The 27,930-nt window shown below is 35.5% G+C and overlaps 1 protein-coding gene across 2 annotated transcripts; it reads right to left on the bottom strand.

The window, feature by feature from the left end:
• Window positions 1–1,098: 1,098 nt before the first annotated feature.
• LOC126978811 (uncharacterized) lies at window positions 1,099–24,881 on the bottom strand. 2 transcript variants are annotated; one of them, XM_050827894.1, is made up of 7 exons: window positions 24,822–24,881; window positions 24,097–24,235; window positions 15,499–15,568; window positions 11,299–11,412; window positions 8,328–8,480; window positions 7,861–8,091; window positions 1,099–4,875 (listed from the first exon to the last, which is right to left on the bottom strand). In XM_050827894.1, exons 1-7 carry the CDS (start codon window positions 24,842–24,844, stop codon window positions 4,730–4,732), a joined length of 876 nt encoding a protein of 291 aa, XP_050683851.1. In that variant the 5' UTR covers window positions 24,845–24,881; the 3' UTR covers window positions 1,099–4,729. The 2 variants fall into 2 exon arrangements, 1 of the variants encoding a protein (XP_050683851.1); XR_007732707.1 differs by lacking the exon at window positions 11,299–11,412.
• Window positions 24,882–27,930: the final 3,049 nt, after the last annotated feature.

Raw genomic sequence — 27,930 nt, forward strand, 5'->3', positions numbered from 1 at the left:
CGTGAAGCCCTTTCCAGATGACATCCAAACCGATGAAGATCAGAAGGTGAGTTAGTACCTTTCTCAGGACCACGTTATAAGAAGCTTACGTTTGGTCACAAGAAAAGTACTAATCTCACCCCTGAACAATCCCATGATGTATCTTCTCTATCTTCTTAATCTTCTGCATCTTCCAAATAGCTTTAATCTTCAAAATAACCTTAATTCCAAATCTTTATTTCACTGTAATCTGTAAGCTGCTGTCATGTCTTGATCTTACCTTTTTATAAATGACACACGTTGGTAAATTGGCGTCGCATACAAGCTTCAATTAATTTTGTCCTAGATCAAAGGCATTAGAAATAGCAAGATAAATGTGGCGACAAATAAGAGTAGGGCCATATTTGTTTGTAATATGGTGGAACGACAGACGACGTGCGGATGGTAGTTAAAATTCACTAAAGAACAATTCTAGGGCAAACAAACATTAGAGATAATTAATTTTGATGCATTATCTAAATCTATTCAAACTATTACAAGTCTTAACACAACATCTCATTATTGACTACTGCTTTTGCTTTGTTTTTTCAATTGACTTTTATGTTCAGGTATTAATAGATGTTTATTATTTTTACATGGTTAAACTTGATTGCGCGTCTAAAAATGTGAAGAAAAATGAATCCATTTTTAAACTTATTTATTAATAATTGTGCATACCAACTTGCTTGGAATCAGTTTCAATTTATCAGTTTCAAGCTATTTATTTATTGGTCTACCAGCGATTTTACATAAAAATATTTCTTAAACAATTAACAATTTAAATTACATGTGCAGGGTATGCAAAATCATTAAAAGGTAAACACTACATGCTAATTTCGCTTATCGATACATTGTTACAAATCTAAAAGTGAGTTAAAGGCTAAAATCGGTGAAAAAAAACTATGAAAAATTTGAAAGTCTGCAATAATCAATTGAGAATTGTTTAACGGATAGTTAGAAAAAAAATTTGTGTTTTAATTACATACAACAAGTATAACAAAATCTTAATTAAGCTAAGTAATTAAACAATAAAAGAAATAATTAATTACATTATTTTTAAAATTACTTTACCATTTTTCGGAAAAATATGTGGGATTTTTTCATAATGCGCAAGCACACTGTCACGATTTCCAATTATAAGAAGTTACTCGAAAAATCACTCTTTCGTATAGTGTGAAGTGTTATTTACATTAAAAATATGTTTCTATAGTTAGTAACACTGTTTGTAATAATAATAATATTGTAGTTAACTTCAGAATAACACAAATATATACAATAAAGATACAAATGATTAAATATATTATAATATAGTGTACGGGTCAATTTCAGGCCGATATACTAAAGAAGAAATTAAGTTTGTAAAATATAAAATAAGACAAAAGGATTAAGAAGACATTGAGAACCTGTCGCAAAAGATCTAAACATCCAAGGGTCATACATGAAGCCCTTTCCAGATGACATCCAAACCGTTTTGAATGAAAAGTTTTTTGTATGTATTTTCTTATTAAACTTAATCAGTTGTATCTTATATATTTATTTTATTCACAAAGTATACAATATTGATATGCTTGAAAGCAAAAATTAACTTTTTATCATCGTAAAGAAATATAACTCAACGCATATAAATGCAGATATACAAAGGGATAAATCCTAGACTACCGATTAATAAATCCAACAAACTATAAGCACCTACTTAAATAGAATACTTTCCCTATCATAGTTCTTGACCCTCATATCCTGTACACCAAAGCTCAGTCTTTATTACATAGGTTTAAAATGATTTAAATAGGACCATATGTTATTACAATTAAGTACTTACCTAATAAAAAATAATATTTAAGCCTCATCTTAAGGTGAAGGTTAAACCTATGAACAGTTGCACATTTATCAAAGAATAAAAAAAAAGGAAAATATGATTTTGTGTTCATTTATTCTTACTCGTGTATGATGTGTATTAAACCAAAAGAATTGTCAAGCGTGGAGAAAATTAATCTTTTACCTTACATGAGAAGAGAATTCGCCACAAATCCTAATATTGTACTCCTCGTCTGGAGATCTTTGTCGATGCAATTGCTGCGCGTATAACCAAAGCAATGAACGAATTAATACGGCTGTATTGAAAACGTTCTAATATAGCACAAGTGATTCCTATTCATTTACAAATAACAAACCTCCACACCCTCCCTAATATGACATGACTTGGCCACTTTGGCGACCATTAACTCCTATACACCCTTGGGATTTCAGAGATATCAAACGAAGTTTGCTGGTGTTTAAAGTGGAAATACACCCTTCAAGGTTTTGTATTGTATTGTGCCAGAAGGGCAACCATCGATATCATAAACTGCACTAGTTACCTGACGTCTGACAGAGTGTGCCATTGTGAGAACAAATAATAACGATCAAGAGAACTATTCCAAATTATTCTTTTACGAAAGTCTTATAAAGCAATTCTTTTGTGTATTTAACAATAATACTAAGTCCATCGTATGTAAATGCGACTTGTATTTAGCTTTCTAAGGTATTCAAGTGATATGGGCCTGGAAAGTGTGCGTAGGCAAGAAAAATCGTACCACATTTTGGTTGGACAAAGGAGATACGCGCGGTGAGCGTTGTAACGGATGGTATATGAGATTCATTCGAGTTTTACTCCTTGTATTATATTACATTAAAAGGCATTCGCTATATCCAGGCCAAATTGCCGGCCGCTGCTTTGGATGGCTACAAATGTGTACCAGAAGATTGGCCATGGCATTAGAGAGATTATACTATCGACGGCTTAACTGGTGTTGTGCCAAGCAAAGAGCCATTGTTTTATAATAAACTCTTGACTCGATGAATTTAAAGAGGAAATCAATAGCTAGACCGTAGTTTGCTGATTTGTCACTATTTTCGGCCTAATCGGACGTGAATTATCATAGCAGAAACGCATCTTTTAAACACGGTAGAAGACATGTCTTGTCTCGAATAATAAGCGTTGAAGAAAAACTTTGTTTTTTCCAGAGTCGAATTTAAACACGAATGGTAGAGGTCAACTTCTGTCACAGACGGCAATTATTCACGCTTATTTTTGCTTTTACCACTTGTTTTTTACATATTTTTATATATTACGTATTTTTTATATCAGAGTAGTGGCTCATCTAATGGAAAGCCGTCCATGGGCTTCGGTAATGCTGGTCAAGATGTACGTTGCCTACCTCTATGCTTGAATAATTTTGTGAATAATGGCGTTATGTGAATTTTTATCGATCTCTCTAAGCTCAGAAAGCACCACTAATTAGCTGTAGATCGTGCATTGAGCATGCACACCGTCTGATCGTAGGCGGAGTCTGTCAATGTTAGACAAGAGTCGTGATTGAGATGAAAAGGAAAAGATTGGTGGAAATGAATATTGGCCTTTTCCTTCGCCATATGGGCCAAGCTTTCGTTGTGCACAGCGGCAGAAGTGGCTGCCAGCAGAAGTTGCTAAGGTGTTGCATAGAACTTACAAGCACCTTAAGGATCTTATTCTTTATTGAAAATAGGTGCAGGCTTTTTCAACGTCATAATCAATGCATTGAAATTGAAAATGAGCTAAAATATGATGTCAAATAATTATAGCCTTTACGCAATTTACAATTGTAGTGTTTCTCAGATACGATACGAGAGTAAAGTTTCAGTATTATTATAAATTTTAATTAATCTAGGAATTTATAAAATAATACAGTACACTTAATGCAATGTTAAACAGTCAAAAGCTTCTTCCTCGACGTGTACAAAATCATCTAAAGTAACATAAAAGCTAAAATTAAATTTTATTTTTACGAATTAACACATATTACAATAACTACTAAATTAAACAATACAGACTTCTTCACGAACTTATCAGAACTCAGCCAAGACACATTGTGAAATAATTCGTATAATATAATAATATTATAATCTTCATATCAATAACCTATCACGTGTATTCCACTTCACAAATATAACTGCCCAATTGCCGACTTCAGAAATATTTCAGTATGATACCGTGTTCTATGCCAAAATTGAATAACCACGAGCTAATTAGCTTGAAAGAAAATGAACATATTAACATACAAGACAGAAATTTGAAATTTTCTTTTCCAGCCTGTTCCACGTCATACCTTATGTTATGTAGTTGTTTCTTTTGAGTTATTTAAGTGCATACAATATGATCTACTCGGACACCATGTCCAATTCAACTCTGTAATCGGCAAAAAGACATGTGGTGTCTCCGGAAAAACACTGCAATTGGTTATTAATATTATAAATATTTCGCAATATGTCTCGATGCTTCAAGACATACAAACTAAACTTCACTAGATGTTAAAGAATGCACGTCATATTCTTGGTCGTAGCCTAGTCCCGTAAAGTAAAACCTATATAACTCTAAACATCGAATTAATTGTATATTTTATGTTAAAATAAACGCATACACAATAAACGAATAGTTATAATTAATATTGAGTCTAAAAGTACCAAATAACATCAAAATAGAAATGTTTAGAAAATTCTTATAATTTTAATTTTACTAAACAGGTAGTACAGTGAAAATATTAATTATTGAATCGATTTTCTGTTAGGAGATTTTAATTGCACTGACAACATTTTGATTAGATATGAAAGGAATAATAAAACGATTTTAAACAGGTATCAGGAGCATATAGGGTAAAATATACAGCCAGAACATTTACAACACGTTGTAAAATATCTATTCGTCTTCAGGAAGCTTTGGTTTTGGGTCACCTCTGTTCTCAACTCTTTCAACGTCCTCTCTGACGAAACCTACAGGGCCAATGATCGACTCTATATCCCTTACAGCGTCCTGAATAATTTCATCCGAAGTTCTGCTATCATCTGAAACAAATGGGTTGTCAAGAAATACTAATAAATCAGCTCGCTGTGTGATTCTATCTTTGTATTGTATCAACAAACGAGTGTCAATATTACTGTAGAAATATAATAAAATAGCTGATAGGAATGTATTTTGAGCAAACAAAGATTGAGGAAGACGTAGAGACAAATGTAGTTATAAAATAAGATGTTGATGGTTTAGTCATAAATAAATTTAAAGAGCAAATATGGAATGTTGGGAAATGTGAAGTAGGTGTAAATTAAATATCCATAATGGGGATATGCTGAATGGCACAGGTTGAGAGAACAACAAATCAGAGAGCTGGAACGAAACTTTAAATATTATATGGTATAACTAGAGAATGTAAGGGCAATAGGAAATAGAAATCCGTAATATCTGCATAGCTCTCTGAGGCACAAATAAAAAATTAATTAAACCATCTACTTATGATTGACCTCCATCAGACCTATTTATAAATTATTTTGTAAGTTTCCGTTACAGTAAATTAGGGAATGCTGTAAACTTTTAAAGGTAGGTGTCGCAGGCACATTGTATTATTTCGCATTTCACATACGGCGTCCTCCGTTTACAAGCGCTCATTGTTAAAATATGTGCTTTTGGCAAATTGCCTTGTCATTATTTAATATGCCTCAATATTTTATGGACAATTAAAAAGGCTGTGTACAAACTGTCGGAACAAATTGAAGTATTTAGTTTTACTTCTTATCACGCGCGTCGCTGCTGACCTAAACAAGAAAAAGTAGGGGTCCGAGTATCTGACACAAAAAAAAATTTAAAACAGTGCAAATTCTAGGTGTGCAGAGAACTCTTGGAATCTTGAATTAAGAAAATTTTATGATTCAGAAACGGGAGCTGTAAAAAAGCTGTGGACATGGTGACAAAGTATTTTACGTTATTCGGCACGTCAAAAACGCTACAGTGTCACTGAAATCTGGTACTCATAGGACTCTTGCCGAATATTATTGACTAAAAGTATGGCGTAATGAGTATTAGCGATGTGGACTATCTTATTCTAAAAAAGGATAACCCTGAGAGACCAACAGTCCGGGTAATGCCTTTAGAAGAATTTTATGAAATACTTTAAAAATATAAAGGCATAAAGGCATAAAGGCATTTATTTTCTCAAAATTGATTCCTTTAGAATTCTTTTTGATGTCATTTCTTATACTACTAGATACTACTACCGCTTCGGAAACAAATGACGCTCTGAGAGAGAAGAAGCGGCGCAAGAAACTCTCCCAGCATTCTTTTTTTTTGCGCTCTTTTCAATAAAAAATACAATATTGTACAGTTGCTATAAAATAATCACAATCTAGTCCCAGGCGGTCCGATCATTTAGATATTCAGCAGTGGAGTAATAGGATTTACGACAGAGCCATTTTTTTATAAAACATTTAAATTTATTTATAGACAATGCCTGAACAGTGGCTGGGACTTTATTGTAGAAGTGTATACATTTACCCTTAAAGCTATTATGTATCTTATGAAGCCTACTAGAATTATATTATATCCATAGAGTCTGACAAAATAATCTATGTCTTTGAAGTGCAACTTCTTTAGAATCATTGTGATTTGAAACTCGATGTAACGAAAAAGTGAGACGATAGAGGCGCCGTTGCCAGCTATTATTTATAAATATATATTTTCAAATATATTTTTGGCCGCCATGCCAAATTATGATTTCAACAATATGGATATCCTATCCGAGGTTCTCGAGGGTACAGAGAACGAATTTGGGATCGTTTTTTAAATCCAACATGGCCAGCGCGCAAAATAATCTTTGGGGATATATATAGCTGACTGTGATCTCTATGCCACTATTTAAAATTCATGAGTTGCATCGACTTCTTAACTGTTAATATTAAGTTTGAGTATCACAAATTATTAAGCTATATACAGTTTTCTTTGTTCAATACTTTTCAACGAGTATTTTTAATCAGGAACGTTTCAGAAGTTTCACTTAAACCGTGTGTGACTTGCACACAAACACATATTTTTTTGTCTTTGTTTTTCTAAAAAGATGAATTAATGTTCTTTGTGCGTCGAAATGTCACTGAACTTTGACAAATGGAAATAAATAATTTTGAAAATTATTTCTTCTAGGTGTGATGAAAATTTAAATTTCAAAGACCTTATTTTTCTTATTATTTGTATCTACCATTGTTTTTAAAGGCTATGGTTTAAAGCAGCAGTTGTATTTAGTAGTTTTGGTGTATTAAAAATGAAAAAATGCATGTTTATTAACAAGTTTGGCAGGTCAAACTTCGTAGAAAAATAAAACAAAAATGAGTGATATAAAATAATGAAATTGCTCATGGAACAAAGTAATTGTAAAATAAGTGGTAATTGTAATAAATCTTATTCTAAGATGCTAAATAAAATAACTTCCCATTATTTTTTCAACTGATCATAATAACATCTCAAATGTTTAACAAATAGTTTAAAAAATGTTTTCTTTTTAAATGTAATTATGCTTTGAAGGTATAATAAATATATAAGACTAAAGAACTGATTTTATGTCTGCTCATTTTAAAGTGTTCTTTGAAGTATTACATTTTTATCTTTTCCTAGGTATGATGTAGATATCATACTTCAATTTTTTTTATTTTTATACTATTTTTTAATGTTGCTTTTACTTTGTATTTCATTGAAAGTGCTTAATGATGTCTATTATACTCTTATGTTAAGAGTTCGCACTACCTGATTACTGAAATAAGATCTGCTTTTTCCAACCTGTTTTTTATGATGGTCACCCTACAAATACAAAAACTCGAAATTATGCGATTTGCCTGCTACAAATAGGTATAAAACCAAAAGATTTTGTGTCATTTATAGGCATATATGGTGTAGGCTTCACCTATCCATGCGACATTAAATGACTTTTTGTTTAAATATACCTGTATACATTTTAAATATGTGCAAGGATATGAAAATTCTCATATGATAGAATAAAGATGGATACTAACCGTTTTGGGCAGGCGGATCTTCAGAGTCCACTGTAATGCTGACGGTGCCTTCCACTCTCAACTGATTGCTTTGGACTGTTGCCACAATGCCGTACACCGGTCCTGACGCTTGCATACTCATAATACTATTGACGGACTCTTGTACGGATAAAATGTTGTTAACAGTTTCCTCCACGTTCAGGATGTGACTGAGTGAATCTTCATCCTGGTTTGGAGTCGGAGGTCGACTCACTGTAAGAGGCAAATATTATTGTTCATTTTATGTAATTCCTTTTTTATCCCTATACTGCGATAAAGTTAAATTCATTACTAAAATCTATTGATCGAGAACAGACATACATAAAATTACGTTCGTTACTTATTCATACTTATATATAAAAGAACTGTAATATGCAGTTTAACAAAGATATAACAATTTGGCAGAAGAAACTTACGGTTACTTACAAGAATAATATTTATATGCTTACCATTTGCTATGTAATCGAATGGTGCTTCTCCGCAGCTGTCATCATTCTTATCAGCAGCTGATCCTTGCCCTTCAGCTGTTAGTTCTGCGGCCATCTCATCCAAACTTGAAAGAGGCTTTGAAGTATTTTCTGGGATAATCGTTTTTTTTTTATCTAAACAGATATATAAAACATACCTTAATTAATGATGTAAAAAGTAATTGCCTAGTTTTCAAAGAAAAAAAAAACTCTTACGTTAGTAAAACAATATAAATCATAAGTAAGTAATGTTAAATAAAAGTGACAAGTAATAGCGTACATCGCTCCAGAAGATTCTTTACTGACTCGGAAGGGGTTTAAGTATTAAATTGCCTTTTTGGCATACTTTGAAAAATGCTACTTTTTAAAATAAAATGTCAGTGGTTCGAGATTACAAAGTACAACCTTTTTTTTTACAAAACAGCTGAAAATTCAAGATTTAAAAAATGTAGACTGTATGACTTTCAATTGTCCTTTCATTTGATTATAAATGCCTTGTGAGGTAGCTTATTGTCACTCAGCGGGTAATGGAGAGGGCTATGCTCAGAGTTTTCCTGAGAGATCGAATCAGAAATGAGGAGATGCGTAGGAGAACGAAAGTTACCGACATAGCGCAGATGATTGCGAAACTGAAGCGGCAGTAGGCAGGGCACATCGCTCGACGGGCAGATGGCTGTAGGTCAGTAAAGTTCTCGAATGGCGACTACGTCGCAGAAGACGTGTGTTAAGTGTTGGTAGGTCCCCCACAAGATATACCGACGATCTGGTCAAGATCGCCGGAATAGTTTGGATGAGGGCAGCACATGACCAATCCTCATGGCAATCCTTGGGGGAGGCCTTTGTCCAGCAGTGGACGTCTTCCGGCTGAAATGATGATGATTGCCTATAAAAGTTAAGATATATAGAAAATTTTAATGATTCTAGTTGCGGCGAGAAACTAACGCAGTAAAAACAGCTCGCTACATGAATTTTGAGTTTGGAGAGGATACGACAGACCGAGCGTCTTTGAAGTATATCAAACTACTAAGTAATAATCAACATGATTTTATTATCTATCTTTATCAAATTATTTGCCTCAAATCGGAGAAAAATTCGGCTTGATTATTTTCTCTATGATTTAAATGACCTGCGAAGACTGACCTATATTTAGAAGCCCTTCAATATCCTCCGTTAGACATGGCACTCTTGAATACCAAAATAACCGCGGTAAACATGTTCTTTTCAAAAAATAATGCAGAATTTCTTCACACAGTCCTGTTTCCCAGAGTTCTACCGCTAAGGCAAAATTTACTTTTTTTTAGTGAATGGCAGTAAGTAAGTTTTTAATAAGGGTAAATATTTCGATTAAATAAATTTATTAAACCTGACAAAAAATAATTAATATTTTCATTACGAAGCGGCAATTTCATACTTAAACCCCCTAACATTTAGGGGCTGTTTCACAATGTCCAAGTAAAGTTACGAATAAACTATTTGCTACTAATATATCGAATAAAGACATCATTTGCGTTTCTTAATGTATAAATAGTGTTATCTAGCAGATAAGCGCTTTTTAAATTATAGGATGGATGTAGTAGTTATCCGCCGGGTACTGGATAGCTTGACAGATTGACAAGCATTTAATAAACTAATGTCTGTTAATATAATTGTAGGGGAGCCCAAGATCTAAATAGAGATTTACTCGAGCGTCTTGGGTATTTTAAAGATTAGATGCTAAAAAGAAAAAAGTTTATATGATGTACCCTGTCACTGGTGAGCCGAGCGTATACAACAATGTAAAAAAATAGTCACAAAGAAATATTCAAGTGCTTCTGATATTAAAAGTGTATGCGGAAAGTCTCATAACGGAAAAATGTTAATCTGGCGGCTTGCATGGTGGGAAGGGGTAAAAATAGGAAAAAAAAGTAGCTCCTAGTCAAAATACTGACAATTTGGACGTTACCAAAACTTATGACCGATTGAAAAAGCAATAATCTTACCTCAATGTGACTCTCTCGAATTTTCTAACGACCGATTTATTTTACTAATCTGATCGGTTGCCCTAGACATTCGACCCTATATAAGGCTCACGTATGGTGGAAGTACTTCTCGATGCGCAAGTTTGCCCCTCTTATGTTATTCTGAGGCGTTCGAATAAATCCCAAATTCCCCGTTTGGTCTCCTATATGTTTGGTATATGGTTTGTTTTTGTTTTTGAGTTATCGACAATTATGAAAGGCTCATGATAATTGATTCGTTGACAGTTGCAGCAGTTGAAAGTACAAAATAAATATGTGATGATTGATTTTATTGTGAAAATAGTGGTAGAAGTGCTATTTAGAGACATACAAATAGAAAATTGTCGATTATTAAATAAAAATTGTATAAAAGGCTGCTTGTGTCACGTTTTTTCGTATAAGAAACAGTATTTATAATATTTTCATTTCGTCAAACGATTCTATTGAGTACGAGGTTGCCTAAGCAGGAAAGTGATTGTGAAACACTTTCCCGCAATCTCTTTTATTCGCAACTTTTATGAAGCCAGTTAAAGTCTGCAACTTTACTTGGACATTGCGAAACAGCCCCTAAAATCTTATACTTGGTCTTAATATTTAAGATGTATATTTTCAACATTCATAAGTCCCATTTCCTAAATTATTTCCTAACCATTCCAAAATATTCCAAAATGCACAACGTTAATGGAGGAGTGCAACCCATTTTTTACTGTACGACATCAGTCGACATCCATACGAGGCTTATAAAATATATTCGAAATATTTATTGAATCCATTTGGTGTGTTTAATATTACTAACATTAATTACATGTTTAACGAGACATCCAAGGTTATTCAAGTGATTTAAATTAAGATTAAAAACTACAATTAGTAGGGCAAGGCTTACTAGCATACGACACAGAGTAATACGATCAATCGGTAAATGCTTTCCTGTACTACTACGGGTCCTTTTTCTTTACCTTTTTCGTGCTTCTCTTCTTTAGCCTCTTCTTCAGTAGGCATGTCCTGAGACATTGCATCGATAAACTCGTCATCCAATGAGTGTTCCGATTCATTTATACACAAAACGTCCTCTGAAAGTTTATTTTAATTCAACAGCTGAATCAAATGCAATTTGTGTCCTAAAGTGAAGTAATGGTCGAATATTCATTAGGAAACACCAACGTCGAAGGCACTGTGATGTCTTATCGCTAGTGCTTGGGTTGTGTAACGTATATGTCAATGACAGTGTTAAATTCGTGTTCGGGGTAGTGATGTCAACAATGAGATTGGCAAGTCTGTCGTGGTCGATAATTTTGTCTCAAGTTCGTGAAAGCTGTTACAAATATAGGCACAAGTGAATTTTCTAGGAACTGTAATAACCATAATGTTAAAACCAGGAACAAACATAAACTTATTATGCCTACTACTCGGCTAAATCAAGCTAGTAAGTCTTTTGTGGGGCGATGTATATATTTTTATGAGATCCCCGAAAATGTTCAAAGCAAATGTGTAATGAATTTCAAAAGAGTTGTTAAAAATAGTTTTTGAGGTTAAGGTAAATAAGTAAACCAGAGTGGGAATGGAGCGACATATCTCGACCGATGATGGAAAGCTCGCAGACCAACACTGGTGCCCATCTACACTTGAAATGTTTTAATAGAACAGAAAAAACCTGGGTACGGGCTATCCGATGGTAAGTACGCCCACAGCTTTTACAACACCAGAGGAATGACAAAGGCATCGCTAGCCTTTTTGTTTTTTTCAATATCATCAGACAAAGGCCTCCACCAAAGACTCTCCACGACGATCGGTCCTTCGCTGCCCTCATCCATCCTACTCAGGCGATCTTGACCAGATCGTCGGTCCATCTTGTGGGGGCCTACCAAAACTATGCCTTCCGGTACGTGGTCGCCATTCGAGGACCTTACTACCCCAACGGCCACCTCATCTCGGTTATCTGAGCAACGGGCGCGGTGGCATTCAATTGACCTGAAGTAGATGGTTCCGAAAGGTTCCTCGGCGGTTACCAATCAAACGTGGTGGAGGTAGCTTTACCGACACGGGGGCTATGGGGGAGGGGAGCTCACTGGGTAGCAGTGCCTCTCCATTGGTGTCGGAGTCGTAGTGGCTTGGCGCACATGGGATGTAGATCTTGATAACCGAAAGGTTAGTAAGTCCATGGGAAGGGTAATGCCCCAACGGCCATCTTTCCGCCGAACTATGTGCCCTGCTTACTGCCACTTCAGTTTTTCAATCATTTGGGCTATGTCGATGACTTTGGTTCTCCTACGGATCTCCTCATTTCTGATTCGATCTCGCAGAGAAACTCCGGGCCTCTCAGCAACAGTGAGTTTCCTCATAAGGCCCATAGTTAGCGACCACGTCTGTGTTCCGTATGTAATCACTGGCAACACACATTGGTTAAAAACCTTCGTCTTCAGACACTGTGGTATTTTGGACGAGAAGATTTTACGGAGCTTTCCGAACGCTGCCTATCGGAGTTGGATTCGACGAGTGACCTCTTTCCCGAAATTGGACCTGCCCAACTGGATTATTTGTCCAAGGTAGACGTACTTGCCCACAAATTTGAGAGTACAGTTCCCAACTGTTACGGGAGTAGGTGCGACATGGGCATTAGACATGATCTTCGTCTTATCCATGTTAATTTTGAGACCTAATCCTTGGGAAGCTGTATTGAGGCTATCAAGCATATGGCTTAAGTCTTCCATGGTCTCTGCCATGAATAGGATATCGTCTGCAAATCGAAGGTAAGTATGTATTTGTCGTTGATATTGATGCCCAGCCCGTTCCAGTCCAAACGCTTAAAGAAATCTTCCAATGCAGCGGTGAATAACTTCGGCGATATAACATCGCATTGTCTGACTACCCGCTGCAGTCGGATAGGCTTCAAGAACTGATCCTGGAGACGGACTAACATGGTGGCGTTACCATACAAACACTTAATCGCTTCGATATATCGGTTACCAATGTGGCACCTCGGATTTCTCATAGTCCACGAACGCCAAGTATGGTGGCTGCCTTTTCGGAAACCAGCTTATTCGGGATGCTGGAAGTCGTCGAACATGCGCGCGATTGATTACCCTAAAAACAGCTTATATACATGGCGCAGAAGTGATATGGGTCTATAGTTCTTCAAAAGCGTTTTATCGCTCTTTTTGAAGAATAGCGCCACTATACCTCTGTGCCATGCTTGTGGCGTTTTGCCCTCAAGGATAACGGAATTAAATAGCTTCTGGAAGATCTTCAGCACAGGTCTGGTGGCCAGGGCCTTTCAGTATCTCTTTTCATCTTTAGGGTGTTTTTGCGGTAAACGCCACACTTCGCATGCGGGTTGGCGATCGCAGTGGATGTTAGTGGTTCTCGGAAGGATGGTGCTGCCCATCCACCGTTCTTTGGATCTCTTAGTCGCCTCTTACGACATCCACGGGAGGGTATGCTATTCTGGTGCGACACCACTCCACCCTATTTGGTTTTTTAACACTATCGAAAGTTTAAACACCGTTCAACGAAGATTATTCCAATATTGATAAGGCCTGGTAGAAAGTTCCTTGAAGGTCTCTAAGCAGCGCCAAATGATCAAGTAACTTACAGACTACTGTTTACCCTGCTATTCGAAGAGCTCAGTTTAGCGCTAGGTCAAATGGTTCAAGCTGACCGGGGTTTACATAATAACTACACACTGCCAATCCTTCTCCCTTGCTTTTGACATCCGCTTAATTGTATACTACGCATAGCAAAAGCTGGCAGTTAATTATGCTCTCCGTGATTTAGTTAGCCGGATTTGATATATCCCCCTTTTAGGGGATTATTATATATATACAGATGTATATATTTACAGATGAGGCCTGGACTTTATCTCGTGAGCACGGGTTATAAAATAATTGCATAAGAACCGATGTTAACTAGGGGCAGACGTTATTAACTTGATGGAAAAAAATGCCACATAGCACGCTCGACTTTTTAACATTGAAGAAAAACAGAGTAACTAGTAACTTCTAGTAACATTCATGATAGCACTGATCTATATCAATTGTTCAGTTAATATTTTTGATATTGCACTGCTGCCATCACACTTTTCGATACCTCGCATCTACAAATCTGTTATTGTGTAAGGAGGTAAACGCTCCCAGGGCACTCTTATTGTATCTAGCTCTTACAAGTGCACTCAGTTTTAGTGTACCGAATACTATAGTAAAAATATCACTTTAGAATCACGCCAGAAACCTATTTTGGTCCTGAATGTTCTGGGACCTGTTCGTTGTCTGGTCTCGTTGTTTTGCTGTGTCATGTACAAGCTCGGACGTGTTCTTGACAGTAAGGTTCTGAGGAGCAGCTAGATGGTTTTGAAAATGATGCCACATCTTTGAATGAAAAGGAATCCAAATATTTAAACTACTGGTAAATTATGTTTTTAAGTGTACACTTAAAAATGTTGTTAATTGAATAAAAATGCACATATATAAGGTAAAATGTTTTATTGTACATAGTGTATTAGGATCTACTAATAACTTTCTCTCTCAAAATACAATATTCATTTAAAAACAGAGAAAATATATATCCTAATAATAATAATTGGGGTTATGTATGAAATTGCCATTTAAGCGTAATGGATATTAGGAGTGAAACTTATTGTATATTATGATAGCTAGAACATTACTGATATATAAAAATATACAAGTTGAACCTACACTGCTGATCGATTGTTTGACTTTCAAGTGTTTGTTTCCCATATATCTTAAAAGGGAAGATCTTTGTAAAATAAAAGTCCTGATAAATAGGCCCCCATACTTGAACTGGCCTGCTTACTACATTGGCATAAAAATGAAATGATTTTGAGGCGAAGTTACACGTGTGATAATAATTTGATTCTTTTAATATGACAATCACACGTGAACATCACATTGGCTGCCTCCATTTCAAACTCCTCATCGATGCCCTAAGATAGAAAATTGATGGTAACCGTTTGATTGTTACTTCATTGTGTTATTCACTACTACTTCCAGTTTCAGACAATCAATAACAACAGAAATGTTTTACGGTAGTGTTTGAACAGTGATAACTCATAGTAATACATATTATATTATTAATTATTTTCTTACCTCAGTATTGATATAAGAATGCAAAAATTTTGAAAAATTCAACGTCATTCCACTTACCATCATCAATTGAGGATCCTTCATCTTCATTGGGTGGAGATCTGCGGTCCCCAAGACTGAGTGAGTTGTCCTACAAATAAAAGTAATTTTATTAAGAGACAGACGGTATACAGTTGGCGCAAGTGGTTAAATTATCTTCTTTGATCCCGGTTTAGAGATAAAATGCACCGATTAATGACATTAATATAACTTATTTTAACATAATATTTTATAGACATATAAAAGTAACACTTTAGACACCTATTTTTAGAGCGCATGGTTTGTATGTACTATGACGTTATAATTCAAACGTCGAGGGTGGGCTGAAAATTTACATTTTGCGCCATACTCTTACGCCATTTGCGCTCTTATTAAACACGTACAACCAGCCTTAGCTGTTACATGAAGTGTTGCTGTGCTTAGAGACGACAATGCTCGAGCAAACCTAGCGAACAACGTAAACTCTTACTTAAATAATGTCGCGATACGCTGTTTAGATTGGCTAGCACGAAGAAGCGACCTCAATCCCTTTGGGACTTTCTAAAGAGACCTGTTCGTACCGATTATATGAGAACTTAAGCTCCCTACCATACGATATAGTGCACAATCGTACATGGCAATCTATGATTCTATGCTACCGTGTCCCCGTGGACTCGGCAAGACAGCCGTAAAAAAACTGATAATATGTACACAAATAAAATTTGAAAAACAACAAATTTTTATGAACGATACGGGATCTTCGGCGTTCCGTGTCGGTGCTCTAACCAACTGAGCTAACCGTTCGAGTGTCGTATCGTTATAAATTATAATAATATCTTGTATGCTTTGTTCAACTCTCAGGTTGTGGCTTCATCTACAGGATCTATTTTACAGTTGATAACCTGCTCAACCCCAATATTTGCATATTAGGAAAATAACTTGAAATATCGCTCTTGTAAATCTAAACAATTTGTTATGTTTTTAAAGTGATAACTCTCACTTCTAGGATAAATACACAAATAAAATTTGAAAAACAACAAAATTTTATGAACGATGCGGGACTCGAATCCACGACCTGTTTTTCAAATGTTATTTGTGTATTAATCCTAGAAGTGAGGGTTATCAATTTCAAAACATAACAAATTGTTAACATCTTTGTATCCCTAGACAAACACACCAGGGAGAATTTTGAACCGGGTGTATTTTTTTATTGCTCTTGGTTCTAATAGCCGTAACGTAACGCTTTTGAAGATAAAATATATTAGTATTTATTTAGCTTTAGCTGGCGACATACAACGGGAACAATAATTTGTGAAATTATTTTTTTAGAAAAATAAAATTATTTTTTGGAAAGAAATCATAAGATCATAATATAACGTGTCGACTATAGTAAAAATAATACAAATAATTCAATTGTAATATTTTTATTTTAACGCGTTTAGCAAAAAAGTCACAATTTCTCATACAACTGTGAAAAAGCGGCGATATCACAGCACGAATCTATCATAAATCACTTTTTTGTTTACAATAACCAGGCTTGTTAATATAGCAACCCGTATAATAAACCCCACAATGATACCTCGACTAATGTAAACATAAGTACATATAGCGTCTCTATTGGCCAGCGCCAGGTTTGGCGCGAAAACAGCTCAGCTGGTGGCTTCTGAGGGTACGTGAAAATATATATTAAATATATAAATAAATTCTTAACCGACTTCAAAAAAGGAGGAGGTTCTGAATTCGCCGGTATGTTCTTTTTTTTTATGTTTGTTACCACAAAACTTTCGACTGGGTGAACCTATTTTGATAATTCTTTTTTTATTTGAAAGCTGGTACTTCCCGTGTGGTCCCATTGTATTTTGGTCAAGATTTGACAATGGGATCCATAAGAAAACCATAAAAGTCTTAAATTTGCTATACATACGTAAAGCAAAGTGGATGATAAATTTACGAATAACTCAATATCGCGCCAACCGATTTCTGGGATTGTTTTTTTATTGGAAAGGATATGCTTCAAAAATAGTTTGGTGAGAGTTTGGTTAGGTTTTAATAACGGAATCCATGACAAAGTAACATAACTCTTCAATTCTTAGGTGCAAATTAACGATACTCGGCCGAATCTTATTTATGCTATCCAGATGATAATTATATATAGATAAATAGTTATGGTAAAGTAATTGTCGTAGTCGAATATAATGATCAATGGGACTCCTGAACGATTTACAGTAAGGGTGCGATCTGTGGCAGAATTTCTGTCTGAGAATTTCTGTCTGTAATCAAATTGCAAAGCGCTTACGTGCATTGCTGCATTGAAAAATTTTGTATATCTACACATATTTAGACAAATTATTAGTTAGTGTACTTCAAATTCACTATATATCAGAAAATAAAAAAATAAAATATCAAAAAAAACAACCGACTTCAAAAACACTATTCCAAAACAATAGATACAATATGCACTAAAAAGTATAAAAATAATTGCGTATTTTTATAGAATCTAATTAATTAATCTAATTCTAGTTACGATTATTCTAATCTTTGGAGTCGGTGTCATCATGATAGGTTTGTAACTGCATACATAGTTATAGGGGAGATGTGCTTGAATTGTGAGGAGGCGAGAGGCGAGAGCGGGTCGCGGCGGAAGGATACCGATCCAAAAATAACAATAATCGTAACTAGAATTAGATTAATTAATCAGATTGTATAAAATAGACAATTATTTTTATACTTTTTAGTGCATATTGTATCTATTGTTTTGGAATAGTGTTTTTTAAGTCGGTTGTTTTTTTGTTAAATTCTTTTTTTAAGGGTTCGATTGTGTTTTCTCTAAAGTAGTTTACAAATTCGACTACCACATATACACTCACAAAAACTGTGGCATTCTTGCAATGCAGATATTACAATTTAGAACCGCATGAGCAAGCCATATAGAGCAGGCCGTGGGAAGCACATGGCATGACCAAATGTACGCCTGCTACCTTTAACGTTGATAGTGACGATTTTTTGATAGTTATTGAAGATGCAACTCTTAATCTGTCGGCGTTTAAAGTAACTAAATAGTCCCCCACCCGCAGTCACTTGAACGACCGCCCGCGCGCCCGTTCCATTTGCCAGACACCGGACCACACCATAATATCGCGCACTCGGTTGTTTATCGACAGCATCATAACTATTCAAATTTTTGTCTAAATGACGTAGTGCAAAAGAGAAAATTTATCTACGTACTTTACCCTAGAAAGATAACGATATTTTTGCTACTGAAAAGTTAATAATGCGCCTTAGAGGTGCTCAATTTTTTATATAAATTTTTATACAAAATTAAATAATTGTTTTTCTTTTTCCATTGCTTTGTGGATTGCTACATTATTAATAAGCAAATAAAACACAAATTGTAGTGATTATTTATTAAATATAACAAAAAAATTGCGTTCTTAAAATCCCTACGAATATCAATTATAATAAAATGTCGTCTGTTAATTTTTTTTTAAATATATGACATATTTAGTTTTTTTTTATTTAACGAACAAGTCAGTTATAAAATATTCATTCTCAAAAAAAAAATACAAAAATGAAACAAATGTTATGTCAGTTATTGCAAACATCAAGTTTATGTTCAGCACACAAAGATTTTTTTTACATTTATTACATGTCATGTTTTTACATTTAGTACAGTCATTTTGGACATTCTTTTCTTTTTTGATGTGTATAGGCTGCGGAAGTACCGAATCTTAACTGGAGGTTCCTCAACAGCTTCTAAAGGCACCTCTTCAGTGGTTTTTCGCAGATTTTTTCAATATTCTCTCTCAAACGTCTTGACAAACAGGGATTCCCAATTAAGACTGATTATCGATCCATCTTGTGGGTGTATCCGCTGTGTGTGCCTATCACCAACATGGTCTCCATTTGTGTTCCTTACTGAGAGTTATGTGGGCTGGTAGTTACTACAGTTCAGCTCCCCCATATTGCTATCTGATGTAGCATTATGATGTGTTATGTTATTGTCACTCACCGACCTTGTTATCTGCATGGAATCTAACATTCTAACGATTTTCATCGAGCAAGTAGATAAGTCGAAATTACATAGAAAAAATACAAGTCCAATAACAAAATGCAGAGAAAATAGATATGCTTATTGTACACGTTCGTCCTATTCTTCATTCAATAATAATCACGGTATTTGAGCCTCTTTCAACGCTCTCCTATTCGCCATGATGTTGAAACTATCCTAAAAGATAAAAAATAAACAAATCATAGAGAAATGTTTGAAAGTTTCACAAAAGTTAAAGTAGCGTCTATCGAATGCAATGTGTTGCCATGGCAAATAAATGTAGTACTTACCGAACAGAAGTGGTCGCCTCTCGGGAGTGTTGATTGATGACTGGATTGACGCCGCTTATACGCACATAAATTAGAAAAATACAGCAATATTTTTGTTTCGCGAGCGCCTCTGAAGCGCACATTATCTTTCAAGGGTTAAATATCAGATATGATAAAAGAATTTATTCTTTAAGCGCGTTATGAAAAAAATGATGAGTGTGAAATTTAAAGATGCGTGCGCATCACTGTAACACTAAAGTAACAGGGTGGAGTTGGTGCCTAAAATTTTCTGATGTTTGCGACATCCGTTGTTTTTTTTTGTGGTTTCTTTTTTTTAATTTTATTTTTATATTAATTTTAGCCTAATTCGTTATTTAAAAATTAATTGTCAAAGCCATCTTTATAAGATTTTTGCTCTTTCTTAAAACGTAGAATAACACGAGGGATAAATAAATTTAAGGATTTTTGCTTTGTTAGGCCAAAGAAGTATAACTTCTTGCGTGCAAACATAAGTACACACACACTTTTTAAATTTGTGGTGCACTATTACTACTATTCAGGGTTGACCCTGCGATTTTTTTATAGTCATTGAAAATGCACCTTTTCATGGGAACTGTAGGCGTTTAAAATTAATAACGCCCCTTCACCATAATATTAGTCACCGTCATAACTATTCAAATATTTGTTAAAATAAAGTAGTATAAAAGACAAAATTCATCTAATTTAAATATCACATGAGATTTAAGTATATATTTGATATAAAGATCAATTCGTTACCACCAAATGGGCGTTAGAAATACTTTACACATAAAAGAGAGATAGATATATATGCTGTCCGGGCTTTTTTGCAGGACTATTTAAGATTTATTTACGTGTCACTGTTATTGTAGCCCACGATAGAATAGCCTTTTCCTACTTAATGGACCCTTATCGTTATATTTTTAATAATTTATACTATACCTTTATAAATAAAGCCCACTTGTTATTGTGGTGTGTAAGCTATGTTATTGTAAAGTTTAATCGAAATCCATTCAGCAGTTTTTGCGTGAAGAAGTAAAAAACATACATCCATACAAATCCTAATTTAAAACGAATATAAATAATATTTATCTCCTACCTATAATATAGAAAAATCTTCAAAAGAAACGCAGCTAATAATCTAACAACAAGCAGACAGCTAAACCAATAAGCTTAAGATATAATAAAGAAAGTATCAAACAAAACCTATTCAAGAGATCACATTAACTTATGTGTTAATTAAGGGGATGAATCTATCTCCAATCAAAATTTGAGCCGAATGGGTTAATTAGTTATTACGTGAAGGAATAGCGAATTTATAGAATAGTTAATTTCCGTTTTTTTTTTAGTCCCACGTTACAATGTATCTTTAAGGGGAAAAAGAAATATTGTGTTAATTGAGATAACAATATATCTCCATTCCAAACAGCCGAAACGGCTTATTAGTCGTGGCGTGAAGAATTAACATGAATTTTAGAGGATTTTAACTAATTTAACGAAGTTTTTGAGGTGGCAAGGATTTAATTTGAAATTATAAATAGCCGCCGGGCATAAAATCATCGAAGCAATGTATTTTTAATCCAAGGTGACCATCCCGAATAATGATTGTCAATGTAACAATATGGAAATCTTATTCAAGGTTTTCTCGTGTGGCTGGGAATTACTTTGAAATCATTGTGTTTCAAAAGGACACCACGTAAAATTTAATGTGATATGATTTTTGAAATCAAATTGAAATTTTCACCAAGTAAGTATCATTTCTCCTACCGCTTGGAAAAAAAGAACCTATTATTTAAATATTTTACTTTTTAATACTTATAGGTATCTCCTATTTAGGTACTTCAGATTTGCCATGCTATCGGTTGAGATATACAAATAGGTGAACCCAAACAAAATAATGCTCTACCATTTTCTGATATAGGTAGAGCTATTCTTCAAGATGATTCCGACTGTCAAGTGAGTATTATCATCATCCTGAACTATGAGTCTAAACATCAACATGGACTTTCAGACATGATGTCAGTCGAGACATATTCTAAGGATATTCCTACCATCAAGTAAACCTTACCGTAAAATGGGAGCAAATATCAACTAGAACCTACTCGCAGGTGAAGCTGATAACGGCTGAGACATACTTCAGGATATTCCTACCATGTAGTACACCCCACCATCAGATGAGCCTAATCATAAAGTGGACATGATCATTCTGATTTCAAGTGAGCCCACCTTCAAAGTGGTTCTACCAACAATAATGGTCTCATCATTAACTGGACTGTACTATCAAATGAGCCTTATCATTGTGATGTCGAGTGAGCTTACTTTTAAACTAATGCTTACAATCATGTGAGCCCTACCATCAGATGAGCCTAAACATTAACTGGACCCTGCTCTCAGATGAACCTATTGAGCCAACCTTTAAAGTGGTTCCTACCATCATGTGAGCCCCACCATCCGATGAGCCTAAACATTAACTGGACCCTGCTCTCAGATGAACCTATTGAGCAAACCTTTAAAGTGGTTCCTACCATCATGTGAGTCCTACCATCCGATGAGCCTAAACATTAACTGGACCCTGCTCTCAGATGAACCTATTGAGCTAACCTTTTAAGTGGTTCCTACCATCATGTGAGTCCTACCATCCGATGAGCCTAAAATTTAACTGGACCCTACTCTCAGATGAACCTATTGAGCCAACCTTTAAAGTGCTTCCTACCATCATGTGAGCCCTACCATCATGTGAGCCCTACCATCATGTGAGTCCTACCATCCGATGAGCCTAAACATTAACTGGACCCTGCTCTCAGATGAACCTATTGAGCAAACCTTTAAAGTAGTTCCTACCATCATGTGAGCCCCACCATCAGATGAGCCTAAACATTAACTGGACCCTGCTCTCAGATGAACCTATTGAGCAAACCTTTAAAGTGGTTCCTACCATCATGTGAGCCCCACCATCAGATGAGCCTAAACATTAACTGGACCCTGCTCTCAGATGAACCTATTGAGCAAACCTTTAAAGTGGTTCCTACCATCATGTGAGCCCCACCATCAGATGAGCCTAAACATTAACTGGACCCTGCTCTTAGATGAACCTATTGAGCCAACCTTTAAAGTGGTTCCTACCATCACGTGAGCCCCACCATCAGATGAGCCTAAACATTAACTGGACCCTGCTCTCAGATGAACCTATTGAGCTAACCTTTAAAGTGGTTCCTACCATCATGTGAATCCTACCATCCGATGAGCCTAAAATTTAACTGGACCCTACTCTCAGATGAACCTAATGAGCCAACCTTTAAAGTGGTTCCTACCATCACGTGAGTCCTACCATCCGATGAGCCTAAACATTAACTGGACCCTGCTCTCAGGTGAACCTATTGAGCTAACCTTTAAAGTGGTTCCTACCATCATGTGAGTCCTACCATCAGATGAGCCTAAACATTAACTGGACCCTGCTCTCAGATTAATCTACTGAGCAAACCTTTAAAGTGCTTCCTACCATCATGTGAGCCCCACCATCAGATGAGCCTAAACATTAACTGGACCCTGCTCTCAGATGAACCTATTGAGCAAACCTTTAAAGTGGTTCCAACCATCATGTGAGCCCTACCATCCGATGAGCCTAAACATTAACTGGACCCTGCGCTCCGATGAACCTATTGAGCCAACCTTTAAAGTGGTTCCTCCTACCATCATGTGTGTTTCAACCATCCGATGAGCCTAAACATTAACTGGACCCTGCTTTTCGACACTTCTGCTGCAGTCCGTTTGTCGCGCCATAGTTTGACACGTGATAATATTATAATAAAAAAATCAAGATGGTGTATTACAATATGGCTACCATGAAAATTAAAAAAAGTGCCTCAACCTCATTTGTATTTTTGAATCTAAGATCTGATAAATCGATTGATCTGTAATAGAACGGATATTTTTTTTTATAATTGTGAAGCTTAGTTAACTATAGCTTTTTTCTATTTATTTTAAAAGATCCAGCCATTGTGTCCGGATGGAAGTCCCGCCAAATATATTGAAAAATCTAGAGCGCAGACTCCAATTATTATATATTGTATTTGAATGTTCCCCCTGCCGGTGCATTATTGATCGGCAGATGACCGGCGCGGTGCACATTTGGGAGTGGCCCTACATGCAAGCTTGTGACACACCCAATTCTAGAAATGTCATTTATAATATGCATGAGTTCCAAGTTATTTATGCTCATCCTGATGTAACCATCTTAATCTGGAGAGATGCTTAGGACTGAACTGAAAATTAACATTACTTGGGCGTAATTAAGTTATTACTTACGTCAGTTTTGCGCTTCTTCACGGTGGTATTTTCATCTCCGCTGCCCTCCGCTGAATTCCGGCGAGTTTTTCTTCCGCTTCCGGATTCTTCTATCTTGATAGCGTTGCGGTCACCTTTACCACTGCCTTCGCCTTCATTACTAGAACAAAGAAATTCATTACGGTTTTTATCCCAAAGCGTCATATTAACTAACTTTATAATTATAATTAACTTTATAACAACTTGCTACGCAGTTTCACATGAAATGCATTAGCATATTAGACTTTTTATTCGTGAGGCTTAGGCGCGATATGCATTTTGTTATAAGTTAGCTAGGCAGTTAATTTTTATAACATCGTAATACTCATCATGGCCTCTAATGGCACTAGACTGTATGAAATAATGAACACATATACATTCAAATGCTGATTTGGCTGTACCAGCAAGGTAAAGATGTACTTTAAAATAATGAAAGCCGTTTTAATAAAACCATATGTCCACTATAGCCCCACCCTATTCGAAAAGACGTAAGATAAATAAGTCTTTTTGAAAACAAAAATAACTATAAGCATCGCATTGCAATAATACGTCAAACCACAATGTAATTAAAATATATTTTGTCTTAAAATAGACAACACAGAACAAAGAAAATTCGCGATTGAGGTTCCAAAGCGCCCAACTAATATAAATAAACAATAATCATTAAAATAGCAAGTGAGATTATTATATTATGGTGAATTAATTACCTCTTCTGCATTTCCTTGGCCATTTTTCACTTATTGTCCATGTAACACTTCCAACGGTAAAAGAACGACTGAAGCTTTATATACGGGGGCCTATCGCGTCGAAAATGCCCAGGGACCTGAGCTCCTGTCCGCATGCGCGTCGCAATAGGAAGCTGATCAATAACTCGCTGAAAAGAAAAATATACAAACACGGTACGCAGACGTAGCAACAAGTTACGCCCGTGTTTCCCAGGGACTTTTTGCTCATTAAACATGATTACAGTAATTAAAGGCACCTATTTTCTCAATTAGACCCCTAACTGGGTCCTTTGCTCCTTGCAGGTTTGACTGGTTATATATACCAACTCGCTCAGCTACTTTCAAAAGCTTAGAACCCTCCTGAGATGTTCGCAGACATCTATGAGTGACCTCGTACGTCCGGTGCATTATGCCCGTTGGTCTACCATTTCATTACATTCCACGATTACGTTTCATTCTCGACCAGACATCTACTACACTTAAGGCTGTCCGTTATGCTAATTGTGAAAAGGTGTATTGATTAGTGCTATATACCACCACAGTGGCCTCTTACATATATTTAATAAAAGAAGATAATATATTTATTTAAATTTAAGTGACTTGATAACTAACACTCTTTATATAAAAATTAATAAAATTAAACCTCAATAGACTATTAAACTATTTAAATTACACAAATAAACTTTGAAAACATAATTTTATGAACGATGCAGAACTCGAACCGACGGCCTGTCACGTTCCAAGCGATTGCTCTTCCAACTGAGCTAACCGTTGGAGTGACGTATCGTCATAAAATCTTGTATGCATTGTGCAACTCTCAGGTTGTGGCTTCATCTACAGGATCTATTTTACAGTTGATAACCTGTTCAACCCCAATATTTGCATATTAGGAAATTGACTTGAGATGTCGCTCTTGCAAATCTAAACAATTTGTTATGTTTTTAAATTAATAACCTTCACTTCTAGGATTAATACGCAAACAAAATTAGAAAACAATATTATATGAACGATGCAGGGACTCGGACCCACGACCTCTCGCGTTCCGTGCGAGTGCTCTTCCAACTGAGCTAACCGTTCGAGTGACAGTGAAAATCTTGTATGCTTTGTTCAACTCTCAGGTTGTGGCTTCATTTTATTTCAAATTATGTTTTCAAATTTTATTTGTGTATTTATCCTAGAAGTGAAGGTTATCACTTTAAAAACATAACAAATTGTTTCTATTAAAATTAATAATTTCTTATAGAAAACATTATATCATGAAGATCGCGGTCGGCAGGTGACCATGAAGCTCATGAAGCTGGCAATGTTACCTCTTTGTATTGCCAAACTTATCCTCTGACAGAGGTACGTACCAGACCTTCGGAATTTCATTACATGAGTTCTGATTAGTTTTTTTATTTGAATTTTTTCTTCGATAGAAATTCCCTTCCCACCGAGATATTGATTTTAAAATAGATATATATGTGAGTATCGTACGACAGCTCGAGCACGAATGAGACACCGAGTTGTCTTCTCACCTTATATGTGGGGGCGGAAGGAGAGTGTCAAGTCTGAGCCCTAACCCTGGTACTTCTTCTTCCAATACATTGGGAAAATCATTGGGTCTTTATTTTGTATTCCTTGCTATTCGCTTGGATCATAGAGGTGTTATTTAAGGATCTTTAAGTTCCCGCTAAGAAAATTGAAAATTTTCGAAAATTTGGTAAGATATTTGTTTTACCCCGTTTTACGAAAATCGAGTCATCAGATTTCGACGTTTTAATATCCTAGGAAGCATTTCTGACTATTCCCTGGATGGTGTGCGTACGTCTGTATGTATGTATGTGTGTGTGTGTGTGTGTGTATGTATGTGTGTGTGTGTATGTATGGATGTATCTATACCTCTTAAACCTTGAAGGCTTGACCGATTTCATCGCGGTTGGCGTCATTTAAAAGGCCTTGTTTTTTTTTAATACAATTCGGACCGGGATTTGATTAATACGATTCGGACCAGTAAATTAAAAGAAATCTCAAAAAATGGCTTTACCGATCGATTCCAATAAACGAATCAACTCTTTACATCAAAAAAACTGCGTCGAATGCCGTGCGTGAAAATCAGTTCATTCATTCAAAAGTTATTGCGGTTTAAAATTAAAAAATAGTGTCGTTGTTTGAAGAGCTCAAAACAATTCAAATTATCTAAATTTTCATATCGTCATCGTCGTCATTTAGCGGAAAGTTGCAGGGATGTCCTTTAGGGGCAACCGATTTTGAATGATGCAGTCGCTGGAGTACACTTGCAACTTCGTTTTTTTTTTTTATAAAATACATATAGAAATACCTTAGCTTAGGTTTATTCTTATTTCTTAACATAGCGGTTCTTTACCACGCATTCTTGCGTTTCTAGTGTTAGTGTCTATAGTTTCAGTGTTAGCTGTGAAAGTAATTAATTATTATTGATTACAAATTAATAGATACTATAGATATATCATATGGGAACAGTGGTTCGTTGCCGCGATGAAATTATTTTACCAACTTTTACTATTTTACCACCCAAAATAGTATTGGTTAGTTTCATTTTATGTATAAAATATAGATAGATATACAATGTAAGAGTAGCTGATTAGATTTTCTTATCTTCGATTTGTATAAATTATACACGTTATTAGGTAGGTTACAGTACCTAGTCTTCTGACTGATGATGATATCTATGAGCTACCAGGCTATGTCGCAATTGCGGATGCCATTGCCAGATACACGGCCATGCCATATACACGGCAATGCCATATAGACGGTTTTGTAAGCATTAAATCCCGGAGATATACAGCTGTGGATGTACGCGCTACAGCAGCGACTCATCTGTGCTAAGATTTTCTTCGAGAACATCTCAATATGTAATTACAGCCACTTTAATGAATTTATGGCTTTGATCGATTTTTGTCCTTCAGATAGCCACGACTAATAGGACCTATGTGGCAATGGCTAACAAAGTAGGTGGACGCCACTTTAAATGCACTTTCACGTTCAGAAAACGTCTCAATATATTATAATACTAGCGACCCCAACAGACGATGTCCTGAACACACGTCTTAAATTTGAAAAATTGGTCAAG

Source organism: Leptidea sinapis, chromosome Z (assembly GCF_905404315.1).
Source record: "Leptidea sinapis chromosome Z, ilLepSina1.1, whole genome shotgun sequence".
Classification (NCBI taxonomy): Eukaryota; Metazoa; Arthropoda; class Insecta; order Lepidoptera; family Pieridae; genus Leptidea; species Leptidea sinapis.

Coding starts and splice junctions, on each gene's coding strand:
- LOC126978811 (XM_050827894.1), bottom strand. CDS start 24,844: ATGGCCAAGGAAATGCAGAAGAG. Junction 8,092..8,327: donor ATTCGATTACATAGCAAATG/GTAAGCATATAA, acceptor TGCCTCTTACAG/TGAGTCGACCTCCGACTCCA. Junction 4,876..7,860: donor AGATCCGCCTGCCCAAAACG/GTTAGTATCCAT, acceptor CATTTGTTTCAG/ATGATAGCAGAACTTCGGAT.